Raw genomic sequence first — 19,530 nt, 5'->3', positions numbered from 1 at the left:
AAGTACTCAGTTCAGTATCAGAATAGAGTCAGGAACTGGTGGCGGCGATGGAGGGTTTCTGTAGTCTCACTGTCTCCAGGCTTCTTGTCTGTTTGAGTGCAGTATGGAGTATATGTATCTTGTGTTGAGTGACCAGGACAGAATAGAAATTCTGCTGGTGAATCACCTGACAGAGGCGGTATTGGATATGGTGTTGAAGATTCCCAGGATGGTTGTTCTGCGCTGGGGGAACCTAGTTTTCATGCTAAGGTCACCAGGTCCTTGATGGCTCTGGTCTTTATGGGCGCCATTACAATCCTGAGCTATTCCAACATGTCTTTAGCCCAACACATAAAGCAAGATACACCTGATAGTTGTTTCTTGGCCACACAGGAAGATAGTAATCTGAAAATGGGGGATTTTGCATTATTATGATTGAACCACTTCTGGTTGAAATCTACACTTGCATTTCCCCTCTGAATGCATGGGAGGTCTATTAATGTAATTCACACTCAGATGCTTATGGACACTGATGGACTCCAAAGGGCTTTTGAGGATCTTCTGGTGAGCATGACAGGCACACTTGCCTTAGGTCTTTACATGTATGAAATAAATGTCAGTAAGGTCATAATGGAACCTCTTTATAAATGCCTCAGCTTTTATATGTTTTGGAATCTGACTGTGGAAGAAAAGCAAATAGAAATACAAAGCAAGGGGCCCGGAAAAGACCATTGCTAAAAGGAGTTGTTTGGGGAGAAAAGTCAAAACAAAGTGAACTTGATTAATTTTCTGCATTACTTAGACTAAAAGCTGGTCAAAATAGGGCAGGAAAGTCTTGCACAGCACAATTTTACTAAGAAGTCCTACTGTGCTCAGTGAAATTTGCAATGTAATCCTATTCATTGTCTGCTTATAAGAATGTAAACTGAGTCCTGCTGCATTAAAGCAAAGCCCTACCTACTCCAGCACAATCTAAAACCAAAACCCTGTCTAGAAGCACAGGTTCTGCAATAAATGCCCATCTGGAAGTACCCTTTTTCTTTTAGCAAGCTCACTAATGATCTAGAGCCCTTGCCAGATCTGCAGCTGCTGCTATAATATAATATAATATAATATAATCTGTAGATCAACATGGTTTCAAAGATTTAGGGTGTGCATTAGATTATTTTTTGGGGTCCCTTCCATTTCTGCAATTCTATTATTTAGGCTGAGTGACAGGGTTACTGACATAAATATATATAAATGAAGCAATAATGTAACATATAAACCTTAGAGATGACATGTAGAAAAAGTAGTCGTGATGTTACATATAAGGGTGTTGCAGTTATAGTGAGCAAGGAAGAAAAACAAACTAGTGCAATTAAGATGGGGCTAAAGTCTGTGGCGCCGGTCAAGGCATCGCTGTAGAAACCCCTAGTGAACTGATGTAAGGCGTGGCCACAGAGCTGACTTGGTAACACGATGCAGGGCAGAGTAACGATGCTGCCAGAGAACACTTCAGCAGAACCAGCGGCAATGTGGTGCCTATTTAAAGGTAAAGGGACCCCTGACCATTAGGTCCTATTTGGGTCCATTAGGTTCCTATTTAAACTTGAGCGCTAATAAATGACTTCCCACCTAGCACAGTTAGCATGGACGAATACTACGATGTCGTTTTTGCGACAGAACAGCCCCGCCTTTCCCGCCTGCTCGCCCGCCAACATTTCGGGACAGGTTGCCGTATTAAAAAAATAACAACGCGGAAGTAGCTCGAGAGGGGATAAGGGCAAAGGCTTCGGCCGCTGCTACAGAGCATGCGCCGTTCTTCCGAGCATGCCCAGTACCGACGGCGGAGGCTCCCGCTGCCCACTCTTACGGTGCACCGGCTGCGACGGGAGCAGAAAAAGCAGCAGCGGCTGCCGCGGCGACCGTCCTTTCCTCGCAGGTTCTCGGATACATTTCTTCCCTTCAGTAGCTTGGAGGATACGGGGAGCCCAAGGTGTGGAGGGTCGGAGGAAGGGGGCAGCTAAGTAGGGTTTCTGCGCGTCCGCGTGTGGTTGCTATGGTGACCGAGGCTACCTGTACGGTTCCCAGGGAGCAGGATGCCGCCTGGAGCAGGAACTGCTAAGGACTTCCTGGCCCGACTGCCTAAATTCTCCCTCTATATACCCCCGTCCGTCCGTCTGTCTGTGTGAGTGAGTTACTGGACTTTTCCTGGGCTGCCAACCCTCTTGGCGGATGGCATCAGGGGTGCCCACCTGCACTCAGGCCTTGGATTGGGACTGATGTTTGCTGGTGGTTGTTAGAAATGCATCTGTTCCTAGAAGATATGAAAGTTAAATAGGCAAATATGTAGTAAATGAAGCCTTAAAGACAAGAAGAACCACGCTGGTACTAACTCGGTTCTCTCTAGAAGCGGCTTGTTGTGTGAATTGTTGTGAATAGCAAATACATAAATGTCCTGCATTTTGCCTGTGCAAAAATATAACATGCATAAGGCTGCTGTGTTGGTCAGAAACATAGGAGTAATTGTGAGCCTAGCTATTTAAATCACGTGGTATTTCTTTGCAGCTGAGTTCCTGTTATAACTATATTGAAGTTATCCCACACTGTCTAGCCTATGTGTATATGGCTGCTTCTGTTCAGGAAGTGTGTGTGTAAGGCAGGGGTGGTGGTTGTGAAAAGCCTCAGCTGGTAAATTCATTTAAATTCATTTAAAACAACTGTGGTGGGGAAGTTGTGCCAGCTGCACTGATTCTTCTGATTCCTTTGAAGTATCAATGATTGGTTCAGGAATAATCTGAATATCTCAAGTTACACCAGGCCTGAAAACTGTTATTTAAAAGAGTTTGGAAAACTGTGACAAATGAAGACAAAAGGATGATCTTATAATTTTTTTGTAGTCTGGCTATCTTAAATTGGTCCCTGGTTCACTTATTGTGAACTTAGGCAACTGAGTGCCTGTTCATTTAGCTTGGGTGACCAAATTTTTTAAAAAATGCATATAGAAGTTTGTAATAATCTAAAACACACACTCCAAATACAGTGCAACAAGCACATGTTTGCTTTCAGCATATAGGAATGCAAGGGTATCCATTTGTAGAGGAAGGAGGAGGAGTAATGGGCATGCTCAATAGCAGTTTATAGTTATTTATTAACTTATTTGTTTAAAACCATTTATATCCCTCTCTCCCTAAGGGTATTAGAGTGGCATACACTAAAACACTAAAATATATAAAAAGTAAGTATTCTGGAAGATGGGGAGATTAGAATTGGGTGGTGGTGTATGCTTTTAGAGTTAAAATAACCTCCCTTACTTGGACTATACTGGTATGTTTCAAAATGAAAGAAAGGGGAAAGGGACACGCCTAACATTTTCCAGCATCCTCACCCCTGTTATTAAAAAAAGAGAGTTGAGAATAAATCAAGTTAGGCAGGCAGCCCTAAACCTAAATCCTCTAGTTCTATATAGACAGAGATAGCCAGGGGTGTAGCTAGGTGTTGTTTGATGTATTACAGTATTTTAATATTTTTTGGGAAGCCGCCCAGAGTGGCTGGGGAAGCCCAGCCAGATGGGCGGGGTATAAATAAATTATTATTATTATTATTATTATTATTATTATTATTATTAGGTTGGCCCTGCCAAGGGCCCAGGTCAAGGGGGCACATATAAATCACACCCTTCAGCCATCATAGCAGGCTTGTAGGGCCGCCTCTCTGGCCAGCTGGCAGCACTATTAACTCCTTGCCTAGGGTGCAAGGGGGCCTAGGTATGCCTCTGGCAATGGCCTTAGGGGGGCTTCAACAGAAAAAAAACAAATTTCCTCCTTCCTCTCCTGAATTCCCTTCCTGAGACCTGATCAGCACTATTCTTTGTGAGTTTTTAATCTTTGTGAATCACTGGGGGGAAAGTAGCTCTGATGTACTGCTAACTTTTATTTTTCTTCTCAGAATTCAAATTAGTCTTTATTTCAAAGACATGATGGTTCTTCCAGTGTAGGAATGCCATTCAGATTAAGGATATGTGGCTCCTTCATTATTCAAATAAAACATAAAACACAAATGCTGAAGGAGCATGTTTTTAATAATGTGTGTTTTATTATTTTTGAGGGAATTATGCCATATCCTAAGAATAAATCATAACTTTTTCATTATGAGCAGAGTTGGTCAAAATGTGGTAAGTGAGGAGACAGGAATTTTTTTAAATAAACGTCTGTTTGCAGGCTTGACTATGGCTCTGCAATCAACGCCTCCATCATAAATGTACTTGTACGGCAGACAATTTAAGATCGAAAGGAGATTTGATTGAAACTTAATTAGAACCTGTCATGGGCTGTGCTTCTGCTGCAGTACAGAATGTGTTCATGTCTCCCAGGTTGCCAGTTACTTAATTAAAAGAGAGCAAATATTAAAAATCCAATAAATGGTATATCTCTAGAGCAAAATGTAAGGATTTTAAAGTAGAAGGAAATGACTCATTCTTCAAAGACTGAGACCAGCGACATAGGAATTGTTAAGATGTTCTAAAACTTCACAGTGCAACTGGGAGTATAATAGAAATTGAAACTGAAAGATTTTGTTTCTGTTTATATTCCTGTCTCAAACTTAATTTATCATTTGATTATAGCATTTATTTAATTAAAATATAACCTATTGTTAGTACTTACAAGCCAAAATCATGACTCCAGCTTGGAGTTTGTGATAGAAGAAGCATAAACAAAAACAACTCACAAAAAATAAATCTGATGCAATTTTCCAGATTAGAAAATTGGTTTGTTTGTTAATCTACTCTAAAAATTTGTATAGTTCACTCATCATTTTAACCCTCATGACTTCCTCAAAGGAACCCTGGGTATTGTAGTTTGGTGAGATACCTAACAATTAATGGAAGTATGTGAAGTTTACTATCCACATCAAATGACAGTATGGATGAGCCCAAAGCCAAACCATAGCTTAGCCCCAGATAGCACAGCAGCAGCAGAATTGGATGCTGTGATCTTCACTTCAGGGTTCCACATGCTGAGCCATGGTTGATGTGTGAACTGGGTTACCATATACTGAATTGTATTTTCACATACATACATACAAACATACATACATCTAACCGTTATAGAAAAGTCTGTGTAACTACTGAAATAATAACTTAACACTTAAAAACTTAAAAGACTTAAAACTTTGTTGGCACAGCCTATGGTTCTGAAAAGGTCTGGCAGGAAGTTCTTCCTGCCAATAAATCCCTCCAGCTTGCTCAGCGTTCAATGAATGTGTAGTTTCCCAGCTGCATTTTCCGCATGTTGAATTTCAGAGGCCAGTTGGCATACCTAAGACCAGTTGTTTTCAGCCTATTCTGTTGAAGGTTTCTCAGAAACTTTTAAAATGATTTTTAAGTGAGAAAAGCCACAATAGCAGATCAACCTGTTTGAGAAACCCACATTCGCCTGCCAGTCATCCAGTGTACATTAAACAAGTACAGAGAAATCAAGTGTGTATATGCATGTGTGAAGTAGGTCCCAGTCACTGTTCAGTAAGAAGCTTTGACCCCTTGAAAGAATGTAATAATGGCTGTGGAGTTTGTGCTTAAAAAAAAGTGCTTTGAAAAGAAGCACATTATACAAACTTAAGTCCTGAGAAGTTTTTACTAGAAGTCAAACTGCCATGCCTTTTTATGCAGAGGAGGCAACAAATTAACAATAAATATTCTGGTTAGATTTTTGTTGGTTATCTACAAAGAAATTGACTTGGCATGTTGCCTTAAGCTGCATAAATGTGGAAGAAATCTTTCATTGAGATATGGACTGTCTAGAGCTTGCATTTTTTAAGTTGATGATCTGTCTTGTGTAGGATATTAGTGTTTGTTCTTTTTGGCTGTAGTTTCGGTTTACATTTTCTATTAGAACAATCCCTAGATAGCACTGATAACTTGCCTTGTTTGTTTTGACAGTAAATGTTTTCTTTTTATCATTCAGATCCTGCTGTGATATCATCATTGTAGTATTTACCACATCTTCAGCTTGTGGGTGTTTATATGGTTATTTAATGAAGTTTTCTATGGAGTCAGGAAACTGTTGTGTTTGGCCCTGAAAGTGCATAGCAGTGAATCCTTTGGTGAGTATCTTTTGTGCATATGTTTGTGTGACTTCCTTCCCGCTGGTAAGTGATGTTCTGTGCTCACTGTACTTCTCCATTGTTTCTTTGCCATTAATAATAAAGCAGCAGGATAATCATCATTGGCACTTCAGTACTGCAAGGAAGCTTGAGTTATCTGAGAGTGCTTTTCTCTCCCAGGTTCCAAAAGTTGCATCTTTGAATGGGCTAATCCAAATAATAATAATAATAATAATAATTAATAATAATAATAATATATTTTTATTTATACCCCGCCCTCCCCAGCCAAGGCTGGGCTCAGAGTGGCTTACAAGCAATAATAAAAACAAGTTGAATGATTACAACTTAAAAACAAAATTAAAATACAACATTAAAATATTGAAATATTAAAATATTAAAATTTAGCCTCATCGCAGGAGGAGAAGGAAAGGAAAAAAGAAAGAGAGGGAGGGAGGGAATCAAATTGGCTCCAAGCCAAAGGCCAGGCGGAACAACTCTGTCTTACAGGCCCTGCGGAAAGAAATCAGATCCTGCAGGACCCTGGTCTCATGAGGCAGAGCGTTCCACCAGGCCGGAGCCAGAGTTGAAAAGGCCCTGGCTCTGGTTGAAGCCAATCTAACTTCCTTAGGGCCCGGAACCACTAGGGTGTTGTTATTTATGGACCTTGAGGCTCTCCGTGGGGCATACCGGGAGAGGCGGTCCCGTAGGTACGAGGGTCCTAAGCTGTGAAGGGCTTTAAAGGTCAAAAGCAGCACCTTAAATCTGACCCTGTACTCTACCGGGAGCCAGTGCAGTTTGAAAAGCACTGGGTGAATATGTTCCCATGGCAGAGACCCTGTGAGGAGCCTCGCTGCAGCATTCTGCACCCTCTGGAATTTCTGGGTCAGCTTCAAGGGCAGCCCCGCGTAGAGCGAATTACAGTAGTCAAGCCTGGAGATGACCGTCGCATGGATCACTGTGGCCAGGTTGGGGCGGGAAAGGTAAGGGACCAACTGCTTGAAGCGGCGACATAGGCTCTAAAGTTGTGGGAAAGTGGGATTACAACCACCTGGCCCATCAGCTGAGTGTGTCTGGCCTGCCTTTGTCCCCCAGTAATGCAGCTACCACATGCATAATGCAGGTAGAAGTTGTAAAATGTAAAGTTATAAATTGTATACTGACGGAAGTTAGAAAATCACACAGGAGATACTCTGACATAGTTCAGATGGAATATCCAGGACACTTTCCAAAATGGCCTTAAATGTATGTTGGAAGTCCTCCAGGAGACCATAGAGTTTAAATACTGCTCTTCTACTCTGTTAAAACAACCCCACACACATGCATACCAGTAGCTCCCAATAACACCCCAAGGGGATTTTTCAAATTTGGTTTATTCAGGATTTTTTGCTGAACAAGAAGAAAATGTTCAGTAGGCCTTACTACAGAAATGCACTGAAAAAACAAAAAATATCCAGCTTGTCATCCTATATAAACAATACACCGTAGGCAAAATGCCCTCTTCAACATCACATAAGTATTACCTTCATGTGTGTATTAAGCTCATCTTACATCTTACCATGGGCCGCATATAACACTGCAAATAAATATTTTAGATTCTGAAAGCAGTAATTTATTATTGTTAAGGCATTTATTTAAAGCAGCCATATCTGATGGGCAAGGCTGTGCTGTGCATAGGTTCTGTGAATTTAGAGATTGTCTGAAATAATGTTTTACAGTGGTACCTCGGGTTAAGAACTTAATTCGTTCCGGAGGTCCGTTCTCAACCTGAAACTGTTCTTAACCTGAAGCACCACTTTAGCCTATGGGGCCTCCCGCTGCTGCCGTGCCACTGGAGCACAATTTCTGTTCTCTTCCTGAAGCAAAGTTCTTAACCCGAGGTAATATTTCTGGGTTAGCGGAGTCTGTAACCTGAAGCGTATGTAACCTGAAGCATATGTAACCTGAGGTACCACTGTATTTCGTAATGGTCTTGATGCCTTAAGGGTGCATTTGCACTTGCATGTGCTGCTGATTACTTTAATTGTATCAGGAAGTAACACAAATATATCAATAAGAGCAGAAACAAAGCAGCACTGGAGAATCCTGCAGCAGAATAGCTTCTGCTGCCATGCAGACTAGACTGACCATGCTAATCTGTGGTGCAGACAGATGGCTGAGCAGCATGAACTAATGACCAATGCAGTGGGAAACACAGGGATTAGATGTTCATCAGAGTGTGATCTGAACCTTGAAATACTGACATTGCAAACAAGTTTCTAGAAGTTTTATATTTCCTATCTCTTCTGCACAGTGTTGGAGTACTTACTGCAAACTCATTTCTATCAGAAAAATGAAGCCCTCAAAGAACAAAAATGTAGAATATTCAGAAGGTTTCTATAAGCCCCCATTAGCTGTCCAGAAGACCAGTGCTGAGATAATAAATGAAGCACGAAATACACTAAGGATTTTAAGAACTCAAAGACCGTTCACACCAAGGGAGGAGCAAAGGAAGCTTTTTGGATCTGCGTCTTCAAGAACACCTGAAAACAGACCACCTTCTGCTTTTAGGTATGGGGTTTTGGAGGGAATGGCTATAACCCTATATTCCATGTGAATGGGGGATAAAATATAAGTGTCTGTCACCAATATTGATTCAGGTGAATTAGAGAAGTATAAAAACGCAGGTATAAAATTGTCCATCTATTTTGGTAGGGAGTACATGCTTCCTGCTTCCTGTATGGATGTAGCTGATAAGAAGTTTGGCTAGAAATAACTGAAGTGTTTCTGACAACCTTTAAAAGGAAAAGAAGTATTCACTGTCAACCCAAAACTATTATTAGGTTTAATGTGTAGGAAGCTGAAGCACCTCTCATTTGCTTTCTGGATGTGTCATCTCCTGCTCTTGTTGATTTTGACATTCCCAAAGGAATTGCTTCTAAAAGAGAAGCGCTATCACAATATGGATTGCCATTGCAGCTGCTCAGTAGCCAGCATAGAGGGGACTTGGAATAAGGCCTTGTGCCATTAAGTAGAATAGGCACCATGGCATATAACTAGCCCCTTTATTTTCTTTACATCTTCTCTAACCTGTGGTTTTTTTTTTTTTTTTTTGCATTCCAAAAAAGCAATTTTCAGTAAAGCAATTTGGTGGAGGTAGAATTTTCACTCCATTAGTATGCACATAGAAAGTACTTTGTGAAGAAAAACATGTTATCTACACATTTAATTAATATGTTCTGTTTTTCATTCCAGTCTTCATGCTTCCAGCTTTGAATGGGTTGAATCAAGGCCTGTCTCTTGTGCACGTCTAAGCCCACTGGACCATGTATGTATTATCTTTTAGCAGGGCTTTGTGTATTCTGTGCTCCATTAAAATTATGTGCCAAGAAAGACCGCATTTTGCAAACTTAATGCAGATTGACACTTAAGGCCACTTTCCATCACTTAAGTATTTTTCAGCTGCCTCTCTGGCTCCTTAGGAGGAACTTGCTTTTTACAATTATATTATCAGGAAAGTGAATTTGTGCCCACTACCACATTCGGTGCTTTTTCTGCAGTCTCGTGGAACTGTGGCATATCCCTAGTCCTATCCATTGGAAGTAAAATTACAAAGGCTGATACTGAAGCATCCATGTCTTGCTTCACCCACCCCCCTTCTTTCCAAAACCATCTTTGGAAATGTGTGTAAATAAGTTTTGTGGAATTTCACTACAGTGGTCTGTAACAAGAATACCCTTCGGGGTATTTGTTCCTTTGTGAATTCACTTAAGACTTCAGAGTCAGCTCCTGTTATTTACCAGGAAGATAAGATGAAGTAGTAAACAGACTGGCTTAGGTTTAGTGGAACTTCTTGCTCAGGGAAAACTATTATGAGAAGAAATTTGTCAATAAATAGATTATGGCAAGACCCATAATGTTAATAACCTCCATCTTCTGATTCTTACAAGTGCATGTATGTTAAATTAGATCTTTTCTTGTAACAGAAGCCAAAGTTGCTGTCATCACCCAGGAATAATGAGGAGCATCATATTTCACCTCCTAAATCACCAATAGATTCAGAGGAAATTAGGAGAATCAGCAATGCTCGTGCCCGTTTGTTTAGAACCGCATCCCATGGAAACCTTCTCCCAGATAAAATACTACTTCCCAATGAGAGTAAGAATGTTTCTATTTAATCCTTTTTACCAAGCTTTTGTAAGAACTCAATTATAAAATATATTAGAGTCAGCCTAACTGAGCAATTGGATTTCATAGAGTCATAGAGTTTGAAGGCATCTCAAAGGTCCCCTAGTCCAACTCACTGCTGATGCAGAAAATTTTCTTCTCCAGCAGCCCTAGCTTTCAGTCCTAGGAGCTGCCTTATACTGACTCAGACCACTGATCCATCTAGCTCTATATTGTTTCTCCAGGATTTCAGGCAGGGTTCTCTTCCTCCCCTTCCTGGAGATGCCAAGTGATTGAACTTGAAAACTTCCACATGCATTTCAGATGCTCTGTTTCTGAGCTATGGCCCTTCTCTTAAAGTCCAGTGATTTAGTTTGCAGTTCATCCCAAGTGAAATGTCTTTTCATACATTGGCGTGGATCCTAAGAGCCAAACTGTGCAAGATGCTAATGATGTGATCAGAAATAGTGTTGTTTTTAAAATGAAATGCTAGGCTGGGGGAGCTGCAGTAGTTATTGGCTTCACAGCATAGGAGGAGAGGTTTAATCTCATTAAAAGTCGCACATACCCCAAACAGAAATGCTTGGGCAATTAGCATTTTGTGGAGGGGGGACCTCCAGTTACTGTGTTTGGCTGTGTTTGTGTGACTTTAATGAGATTGTGGCTGGGAGGGAAGGCTTAAATCATAGAATTGGAGAGTAGGAAGGGACCTTGAGGGTCATCTAGTCCAACTTCCTGCAATGCAGGAATATGCAGCTGTCCCATATGGGGATCGAACCTGCAACCTTGGTGTCATCAGCACCCCTCTCTAGCCAACTGAGCTATTTAGAAAGCCATGCTTCCCCCTCCCCCCTTGCTGTTCTGCTGACTATTCTCCTCACCACCCCATGTGCCTGGTATTTAATTTTAACAAAATCAATGTCATGAATACTATCATGCCACTATCCTCACGTGTAGATAGTCCATAAATTAACCTTCTACAAATGGATGGGTTCCTTCCATCTATGGAAGACTTTCAGTCCAGTGGAGGAACCCACAATCCAAAGGAGGGAGGGCAGTTTTTCACCAATTCCTCCTGTAGCCCCACCACTCTGTTCCAGAGAGTCCCTGAGCCCTCCAGAGACTTTCAGTGGGTGTAAAGGGCTGCAGGGGGATGGGGAATCGCCAAAAGTCACCTTCCTCCCATTTCACCAATAGAACTAACCAAGGATCCAGACAACTGTAGTGAAGATACATCAAAATCTTCAATAGTTTCTTTTTTAAAAAAACTGATCCCCTTTTTTTGGGGGGGGGGGCAGGATTTAGTTGAATGTATGAAGGAAGGGTTTGGGTTGAAATGCCAGGGAGTTAGATTGGAGCACATTCATATATATATATATATATATATATATATATATGGATACAATATGTAGTTCTTGATTTCTATACTATCTAAGAAGGTAGAGGGGAATTACTTCTCAATCAAGGGGGTGGGATCATAGAGTTAGAAGGGATCCTGAGGGTCATCTAGTCCAAGCTCCTTGTAGTGCAGAAATATTATTTCAGCTATAGCATCCATGACAAAAGCATATTTCCACTGCTTTGTCCTTTGGGAAGAAAGTTAGAGAGAGACTGCTTTGGGGAAACTATTAAATTTGAGTGTGCTTCTTTAACCTTATCTTACTACTGATGCTGCAGTATATAAAACATTTTCACTTAGTTTAGGAATAAAAGTTTCTATACAGTAGAAAGGTAAGAGCTCTTATGAATTAAGATGTCATTAGGAGTTCCTGTGTCTTTAGAAAAAACTTTGATGGAAAGAATACCAGCCTGCATCAGTTCCTTTTATACCGATTTCTCTTATTTTAGTTAATGCCAGCTAGCAAGGACAGTTATTACAATGTGACTAATAATATTTCAGAAGACTAGCTGTCCTTTTAAGGACATCTTTCTGTTTGTTTCCTTTATAAGAACACTTTAACCATTTTGTTAAAACAGGTAAGACACTGAATTTTGAAGACCACCCTACCACGTGTGATCATTCTGGAACTAGAGATGAAAGTCAAAACCTGACTGTCCAGTTGACCTTTAAGGATAAGTGTGTTCCATTAACATATAAAGAGCATCAAAATAAGATAGAAGGGGACGAAGTATATTCACAAATGACAGACATTTCACCTTCACCTCAGTGCAGCAATCAATGGTCAGTATTTTATTTATCTTCAGGTATTTTCACACAAAATGTTCAAAAGTGGGAGCAGCTGGTGTGCTGCAGTGCTGTCATGGAGCCACACTGCTGACATCAGCATCACTGTTGCTTACTGGGGTGGTGCAAGGGTGCAGGATGGCACAGGATGCAGAAGGGCCATGTTGGCTCCAGCAGTGCACCAACACAGCACTGGTCTCACTGCCCTTCCACCTGTCCCAGGTGGCAGGGGTATCGCTGTCAGGAGAGTGGCTTCATGGCACTACACCATTGTTAGCTGTCATGATGGTTATCACAAGAAAATGGATATATTTAAGAAGGATTAAATAAGGATTTATGGTATAGTTAAATCTGGTCCATAACTATTGCTGAAAAATTAGCTGAAAAATTAAGGCCAAATAAAAACATTATTTTTCAACTACATGGCAAAAAAAATGATTTTACATATTAAAGATGATAACAGTGTTCAAATTCGTCTTGTAAAATATGCTACTATTTGGAATTCTTAGTAACTCTCCAGTTACTGATAGTTATAAATGAAACAAATCTTTCAAATAATGTTACCACCCAGCAGTTTGAAAGCATACCAGCGTGAGTGGATAAGTAGGTACCATTGTGGTGGGAAGGTAAACAGTGTTTCCGTGTGCTCTGGCTTCCGTCATGGTGCTCCGTTGCTCCAGAAGCGGTTTAGTCATGCTGGCCACGTGACCCGAAAAGCTCTCTGTGAACAAACACTGGCTCCCTTGGCCTGAAAGTGGAGATGAGCGCTGTACCCCATAGTCAAATTTGACTGGACTTAACTACCCAGGGGTCTTTTACTCAACACCAATAATAATAATACTATTTCCCCCCAGGGATTTTGAATGCAGCAACCCAAATTTGTGTATGTATGTTTAATTTTCATCTTCATTAAATTTTATTGTATTTCTTTATTCCTGGTTCAATTGCCCACCCCTTAAAAAGACATTGGCTTGCTTCTCCCCTTGGCATGTGCTTTTTAGCTTTACCTACTGGTGCAGTTAAGGAAAACGAGTTCCTAATCTATCAAAGGATCAAATGGTTTCCTCTTGCATTGGTGTTAGGAATCTTACCACCAAACTTTGTGCTTCCTGCTGTTGTAAATTGTAAAATGCTTAAAAATTGGTAGACAACTGTTTACAAAATTAAGGAATACTTCCTATGCCCCTTTTCCTGACAACAGCAAATCGCTGTCCCTCTCCAAATACTCTTTATGGATCTAAACATACAGGACCCAGGGTCAAAACTATCATTCTTGTCCAGGCTGTATTTTAAGCCTCTTATACCCCTTTCTCAAAAATTGATGCTACATTTGTTTGCATTGTTTATAGGAACATTATTTACTTTAACAATAATGACAACTAATGAAGCTTCCAAACAAAAAACAAACAAAAGAAGTGGCTAGGGTATTGGATGCAGACATTCTGCTACATTCCCTAAAACATGGATTCTGAGCCCTTGTTAGATGATTGCAATGAAAAAATATACCACTATTTTCCCAAGCAATGTTTTTTTAATGTCCTTGGGACTATTAACTTTAGTGAGATGCTCATTTTGTCTCCATTCAAGTAGGTGTCATTGATACTTAATTCCCCAATGGTTATCATCCAACAGTTCTACTTTTTGCCTTTCTTACCAGTGCATCTGCTCTGCTTAAGATTGATCAGGACTGTATGCATGCAATTGTTGCTGCAGAAGAATCTGCCAGTTCCAAGAGGCCAGGAGTAAAAAAAAGTCTAATTAATTTGTACCCAATTTCTCCTCCACCAAACAATTACCTGATTGTGCCAGCTGTTGCTATGCTATCACTTTTCTAAAATAAGATGGAATTAATGCTTAAGTACACTTGAGTTTCTTACAATACGTTTCATAGTAATATTTCAGACTAATATTATCAGCTAAAGTTTCTTTAACTCTGAGCCTGAGAAAGTACAGTATTTTTTGCTCTATAAGACTCACTTTTTCCCTCCTAAAAAGTAAGGGGAAATGTGTGTGCGTCCTATGGAGCGAATGCAGGCTGTGCAGCTATCCCAGAAGCCAGAATAGCAAGAGGGATCGCTGCACAGTGAAAGCAGAATATTTTTTTCCTTGTTTTCCTCCTCCAAAAACTAGGTGCATCTTGTGGTCTGGTGCGTCTTATAGAGCGAAAAATATGGTAATTTGATAACCAGTTCTAACAGTTTAGAATGTAGCTATTGGAAAACAGCTTGTGTCCTGGACTTAATCCAAGTCTGCACATTCTACGGTATATTGGAAAGACCAAACAAAAGGAAAGAGATTGAAAGGCAATGAGGAATGGGTGCAGAATGGGATGCCAAACACAGGGCACTTGAAATTTAATAGGAAAAGTTGGGGGGGGGGCAAGTTGGTGGAAGGAGGCAGATATAAAGGAAAGAATATACTTCGTTTTCATCCTAAGCTGATTTATGTCCCTTCATACTAAAATATTTTGTATAACGGATTTCATGGGCCGCAAAAACGTATTGAGCTTTTCCAAATTTGCTTTCATTCTGCTCATTTTGTATGGCAGCAAGGCTGGAAATTAGTTTTCATCCCCAAGTGAATACTTGCTTGCAAAGGGTTTGCATCTACCGTTCTTCATAATTGATGAGACTATGCCTTGCACAGAGTGATAATTGTTAAATTTGCAGGTACACTCAAATAATTTGTCACTTCGCAGAATTACTGTTGCAGTTAAATTTCTTTACATTCACCTAAACTGATTTATCTCTATCGGCACATTTTCACTTTTTCTTATCCATATTACTTTTGAATGCTGGATGTTTACATGCCCTCCAGTTTTGAGGCAGATTGTTCTATTTCATTTTCGCTGTGCTTAGTGAATATGATTTGACTATGCCTAATTATGGTAGCAAAGTATGTAGGATTAAAATCTTATGTAAGTGGATTGATGCTCTTTAAATTCTAGTATTCACACTGACAAAAGCACTGCTCTACGTAATAGGCACCTTTAATTTTTCTTATGTCCATGTTATTCAGGTACATGCTTACAGTTATAAGGTTGTCTCTAACTAAGTCAGAGTAGACCCAATGAAATCAATTGACCTACTCATAAGTATGAGTTGTATAAAATCCTATGGGATGTAAAAAAAAACTATCTAATTCAAACATAAGCTTCTGCTCTAGTTCCCCTCCTCCCCTTTCCCCCTGTCCTTGTGTCCCCTTTCCTGGAATTTGATAGTAACTTAGACATGAACTTCTAGCCATAAGAACTGCCCAGTGGATTCACTGGCTGTAAATGTTGCTTCATATTAACATTTTGTGACCAAATTACCACGGGACCATTGAAATTCAAGCAGAACTCTTGTTTCTTTAAAAGTACTCTATGCCACCTTTCACAGCAAAGCCTTCCCAAGTTGGTTTACAGAAGCTTAATATGCATAATGGGATGGTTAGATAATTACTCCTCATAATTAAGAGAATTGTCTATATCTCACAAGCACCAACAAATGTGGGGATTTTAAAGGTGAGATGGATGTATGGTTGTTTTGTGGAAGTCTTAATTGAGCTCAGAAATGAGAATTCACAGACTCTTAACTGCTTTGTACACTGCAAAGCAGTATGGAAATGATAGATGAGTATTTCAAAGCAAACAGGGTTTTTTTGTAAAATAAAATAAAATCTACCTGAAATTTTTGTTGAAAATATAAAATGTATACCTTTTTTGAAGATCAGATGTTAATATATACATTTTGCATGAGCACCAGTTGCTCTAAGAAATTACCATAAGTAGAATTTAAGGCTAACATTTAGATTCACTTCATTGTTTCATGACAGCAAAATCCTTTGTACTGTTGATTCTCTTAGTCTTGAATAGAAAAAGAAGTTTGTCAGTATTTTATGTTCAATAATGGCGGCCTCTTGTGGCCTGACGGTTTAACTGCAGCATGCTTTGATTGATTCGTGAAATATTGTTTAAATACAACTTGTGGGAAAATGTAAGTAATATATAAAATTATTAACTGTATTAAACAATTGACAGTCTCACTTATGATAATGGTAAACCCAAGCGGTACTGGTAGTAATCAGTGAGGTGGAAGCACAAAAGGAGGAAATACTATTTGGGCTTTCATTGCTCCTAAAACTAGCTGGTTAAAATGTATATAATATGATGATGGGCCTTTTGCCTCAGCTGGGGATTGCCTGTTGGCTTTCAAGACTGGCACCAGAAGACGTAAATAAACTTATGGCTATTTTGCTTAGCTAAGGCTGGACAGAGCAGACAGACTCCTGCTCTATCTATAAGATTCCCAAACTGATTGTGGTGAGTTAACTTAGGCCAAGAAGTTTCACAGTGTCAACACTTGGCAGCCTCTGCATTGATCCTCTGATTGTGAGCTGTGGTTGGTAGTCCCAATCAGATAATAGGAAGTTATTGGGCTAGGGGGGAAGCCCAATTTTCCAGTTTATCAGAAAGTTGGCCTTTATGTTCTAGTTTGGGTTGCTGAGAAAACCCCAGAGTCTGAGACTACAGTGTGTGCATTTTCCTGGGGGGTGATTTGGTGAAGTTCTACCAGCACTGAGGTGCACTTTCAATTTTCCAAAAATAACTTTCCCAGTTGTGTGCATGGAAAGCTGAAAGTGCTACTATGTACATGATGTGTACCTACAGTTTTCTCTGTGTTAATCTCATCTCCCATTTTTAAGTGACCAGGTTAACGGGCAAGAAAGTCCTTCATCATGCCCAGAAAACTCTGAGTGGACTAAGTCTGCAACTGTGTCAGGTACATCACATCGTTTGGTTAAGCATAGATTTTTTTAAAAAATTACTGGTTTTCTTTCTTGTACACTGTTGGGTTGCACCTTTGCATTTAGAAAACATAAGTGATATGCATAGTTGTAAGCATCTGATTTTTTTCATGAAGCTGTTTTTATTGTGATAGCAGTCAGACATGTGATTTGCTAATTATGTTCTTTCTCAACATTTTTCTTCAAGAAGTACTCACAGCTAACATTTTACAGGGTGTTGTAACATAATACCTGGAAATAATTCACTGGGGTCTGCTTCCAAGTAAACGTACTTAGGAAAGATTGTGCCTGATACTAGCATGCCAACTAAATCTAAAAGTTGCACCATGCCAGCTTTCACACCTTGCTGCATTGTGTCAAGTTTCTGTCAAATTTCTGAATAGACATGATGTTCTGTTTTATTTATTTTCTAACTAAAAATATAACCTATACCTGAAATTTGAAATAGCCATTAGATTTGTTTCACTTATATAATTTTTGAGCGTTCCCTTCTAATTAAAAACTGGGCTAGAAGTGATTCAACCTGCCTGGTACTCTAATTTGCTAAACAGGCATATTGGAAGCAACCCATTACAAAAGTCTTTTTAATGGAGCATTCAGAAGCTGCAAAAGAACATCATCACTCAGTATTATGATATGCTAGCAGTGGTTAGAATTCGTATGCAGCTGCCCAATATACATTCTCATTTAGTACAGATTGACATAGATTAGGCAGTCAAGCTATTTTACACTGCTAAGAACCTGTTAGAGTGATTCACTTATATGTAAAGCTTAGTGCATTTCTTTTCCATTGCTTCTGCAAAAAGGTTGAAACAGTAAGCTTGGAAGGGTTCGACTTTCAGTGTTGCTAAGGCTTTTGTATTTACATACTAAGAACAGCAGCCAATAAATGCAAGCCAATGTCATTTCTCTGACCAGACTGCAAAGATGTGGTTATGACTGACAAACCACCAAGACATTTTGTTCAACTTGTCAATTTTTGTTGTTTAAGTTTCCTTTAAAAAAAAAATCAAACATACATTGAGTTAGTTGAAAATAATAACCTTAAATAATTTTTTATTGCTTAGGCAGATACTGTACTTTAGATTGTTAAGATTCCACCCATTTACACATTCTAAAGTATTAATATGGTTGTTAAAATCAGTTTTGCATATGTTGTGTAAGTTTCATTGTGTGGTCACTTAATAACATGTTTTCAAATTTCAGAAAATACTTTGGAAGCTAATGAGACAGAAGAGGAAGAAAACTACTGGAATATGAAAATTTTACCAATTCTACATGAATTAGAGTCTGGTGCATAATGGTTTCTATGATACTTGTTATGACTTTCACAAAATAGATTTTCTGATACTTACTTCCAGTAATTGATATTCCAATTAATGTTCTTGCATTGGTAATATGTTGTGGCCTATGGTTGAGGGCGTGATCCACATCCGCTTTTCAGCACTATGATCAGGACTGCCATTTCAGATTTGGGGTAGGGGGAAATGCTATTTAACATGTACACGAAGCCACTGTGAGTGGTCATTAGGAGATTTGGGCAGTGCGCTATCAGTATGCTGATGACATTCAGCTGATGCAGATCACCATGATATCAGGTGACCTGCTTTTGCCTGCATGGTGTGAAATCAAACCATGGGGGCAAAAGCATAAACCGCAAGGCACTGAGAGTCAGCTGATCATTAGTGCTTGTAGAACACTATGCACAATGCTTTGCAAGTTCCAAGGATCAGCTGGTCATTGAAGGTTGCAAAGCATTGTGCATAGGGCTTCACAGCACCTGAGGTGCTTTGCAAGTGTTGTCAATCAGCTGATCAGTGATGCCTGCAAACCCCTTTTGGCTGAGCCACATGTTTACCTGCACCACATATGACATCATATATGGCATCTATGAATAGGGCAGGTGGGCGCAGCTTGGCCAAAATGGCATTACAGTACAGACCAAATGGAGAGAGCTGATGGGCCTAATTAGGCCCGTGGGCTGGAGATTCCTCACCACTGACCTAAAGGTTTCAGGTTTAGGCTACAGTTTGTAGAATCATGCTTGATACTGAGTTTCTTATATCTCTGTAACTCTTTCTTTTAGTCAATTTATGGTTTTGTTTTTTCTTGGTGACTCTGAAAAATGTTTGATAATTGATGTTGCTTTATTCTTTTCCATATCAAATAGAGGACAACGTAGAAAGACTTTGCTGTGCCTGTACTATTCTCTATAAGGCCTTGGAGGAAGGAAATATGCTTTGCAAGCGATTTAAAAGACGAAATTTGCTTCTGAAGACTTTATACAAATTAGTTGACATTGCTTCGGATCCGCTTGGCCTGAAACTTGCAAAAATTATTCTGGGCGTAAG

General features: G+C 39.7%; 1 protein-coding gene across 19 annotated transcripts in view; it reads left to right on the top strand.

Moving 5' to 3' along the window:
* Positions 1-19,530, top strand: part of ARMC2 (armadillo repeat containing 2) — an 83,601-nt gene that overhangs the window by 47,410 nt on the left and 16,661 nt on the right. For 8 of the 19 annotated variants that reach the window (XM_083433471.1, XM_083433470.1, XM_083433469.1 and 5 more), the window contains 8 exons: positions 5,925-6,063; positions 8,354-8,610; positions 9,295-9,367; positions 10,026-10,205; positions 12,189-12,388; positions 17,078-17,154; positions 18,386-18,472; positions 19,350-19,525. In XM_083433471.1, coding sequence (XP_083289597.1) covers positions 8,393-8,610; positions 9,295-9,367; positions 10,026-10,205; positions 12,189-12,388; positions 17,078-17,154; positions 18,386-18,472; positions 19,350-19,525 — 1,011 coding nt within the window. In that variant the 5' untranslated portion in view covers positions 5,925-6,063; positions 8,354-8,392. Of the gene's footprint in view, positions 1-1,787; positions 2,303-5,924; positions 6,064-7,099; positions 7,184-8,353; positions 8,611-9,294; positions 9,368-10,025; positions 10,206-12,183; positions 12,389-17,077; positions 17,155-18,385; positions 18,473-19,349; positions 19,526-19,530 lie in introns of those variants that run through there. The other 11 variants (XM_083433459.1, XM_083433458.1, XM_083433462.1 and 8 more) reach the window with 10 other exon arrangements.

The sequence above is a fragment of the Podarcis tiliguerta genome (genome assembly GCF_965153285.1).
Source record: "Podarcis tiliguerta genome assembly, chromosome: 3".
NCBI classification, from domain to species: domain Eukaryota; kingdom Metazoa; phylum Chordata; class Lepidosauria; order Squamata; family Lacertidae; genus Podarcis; species Podarcis tiliguerta.
This window is presented reverse-complemented; position numbering and strand designations above follow the sequence as displayed.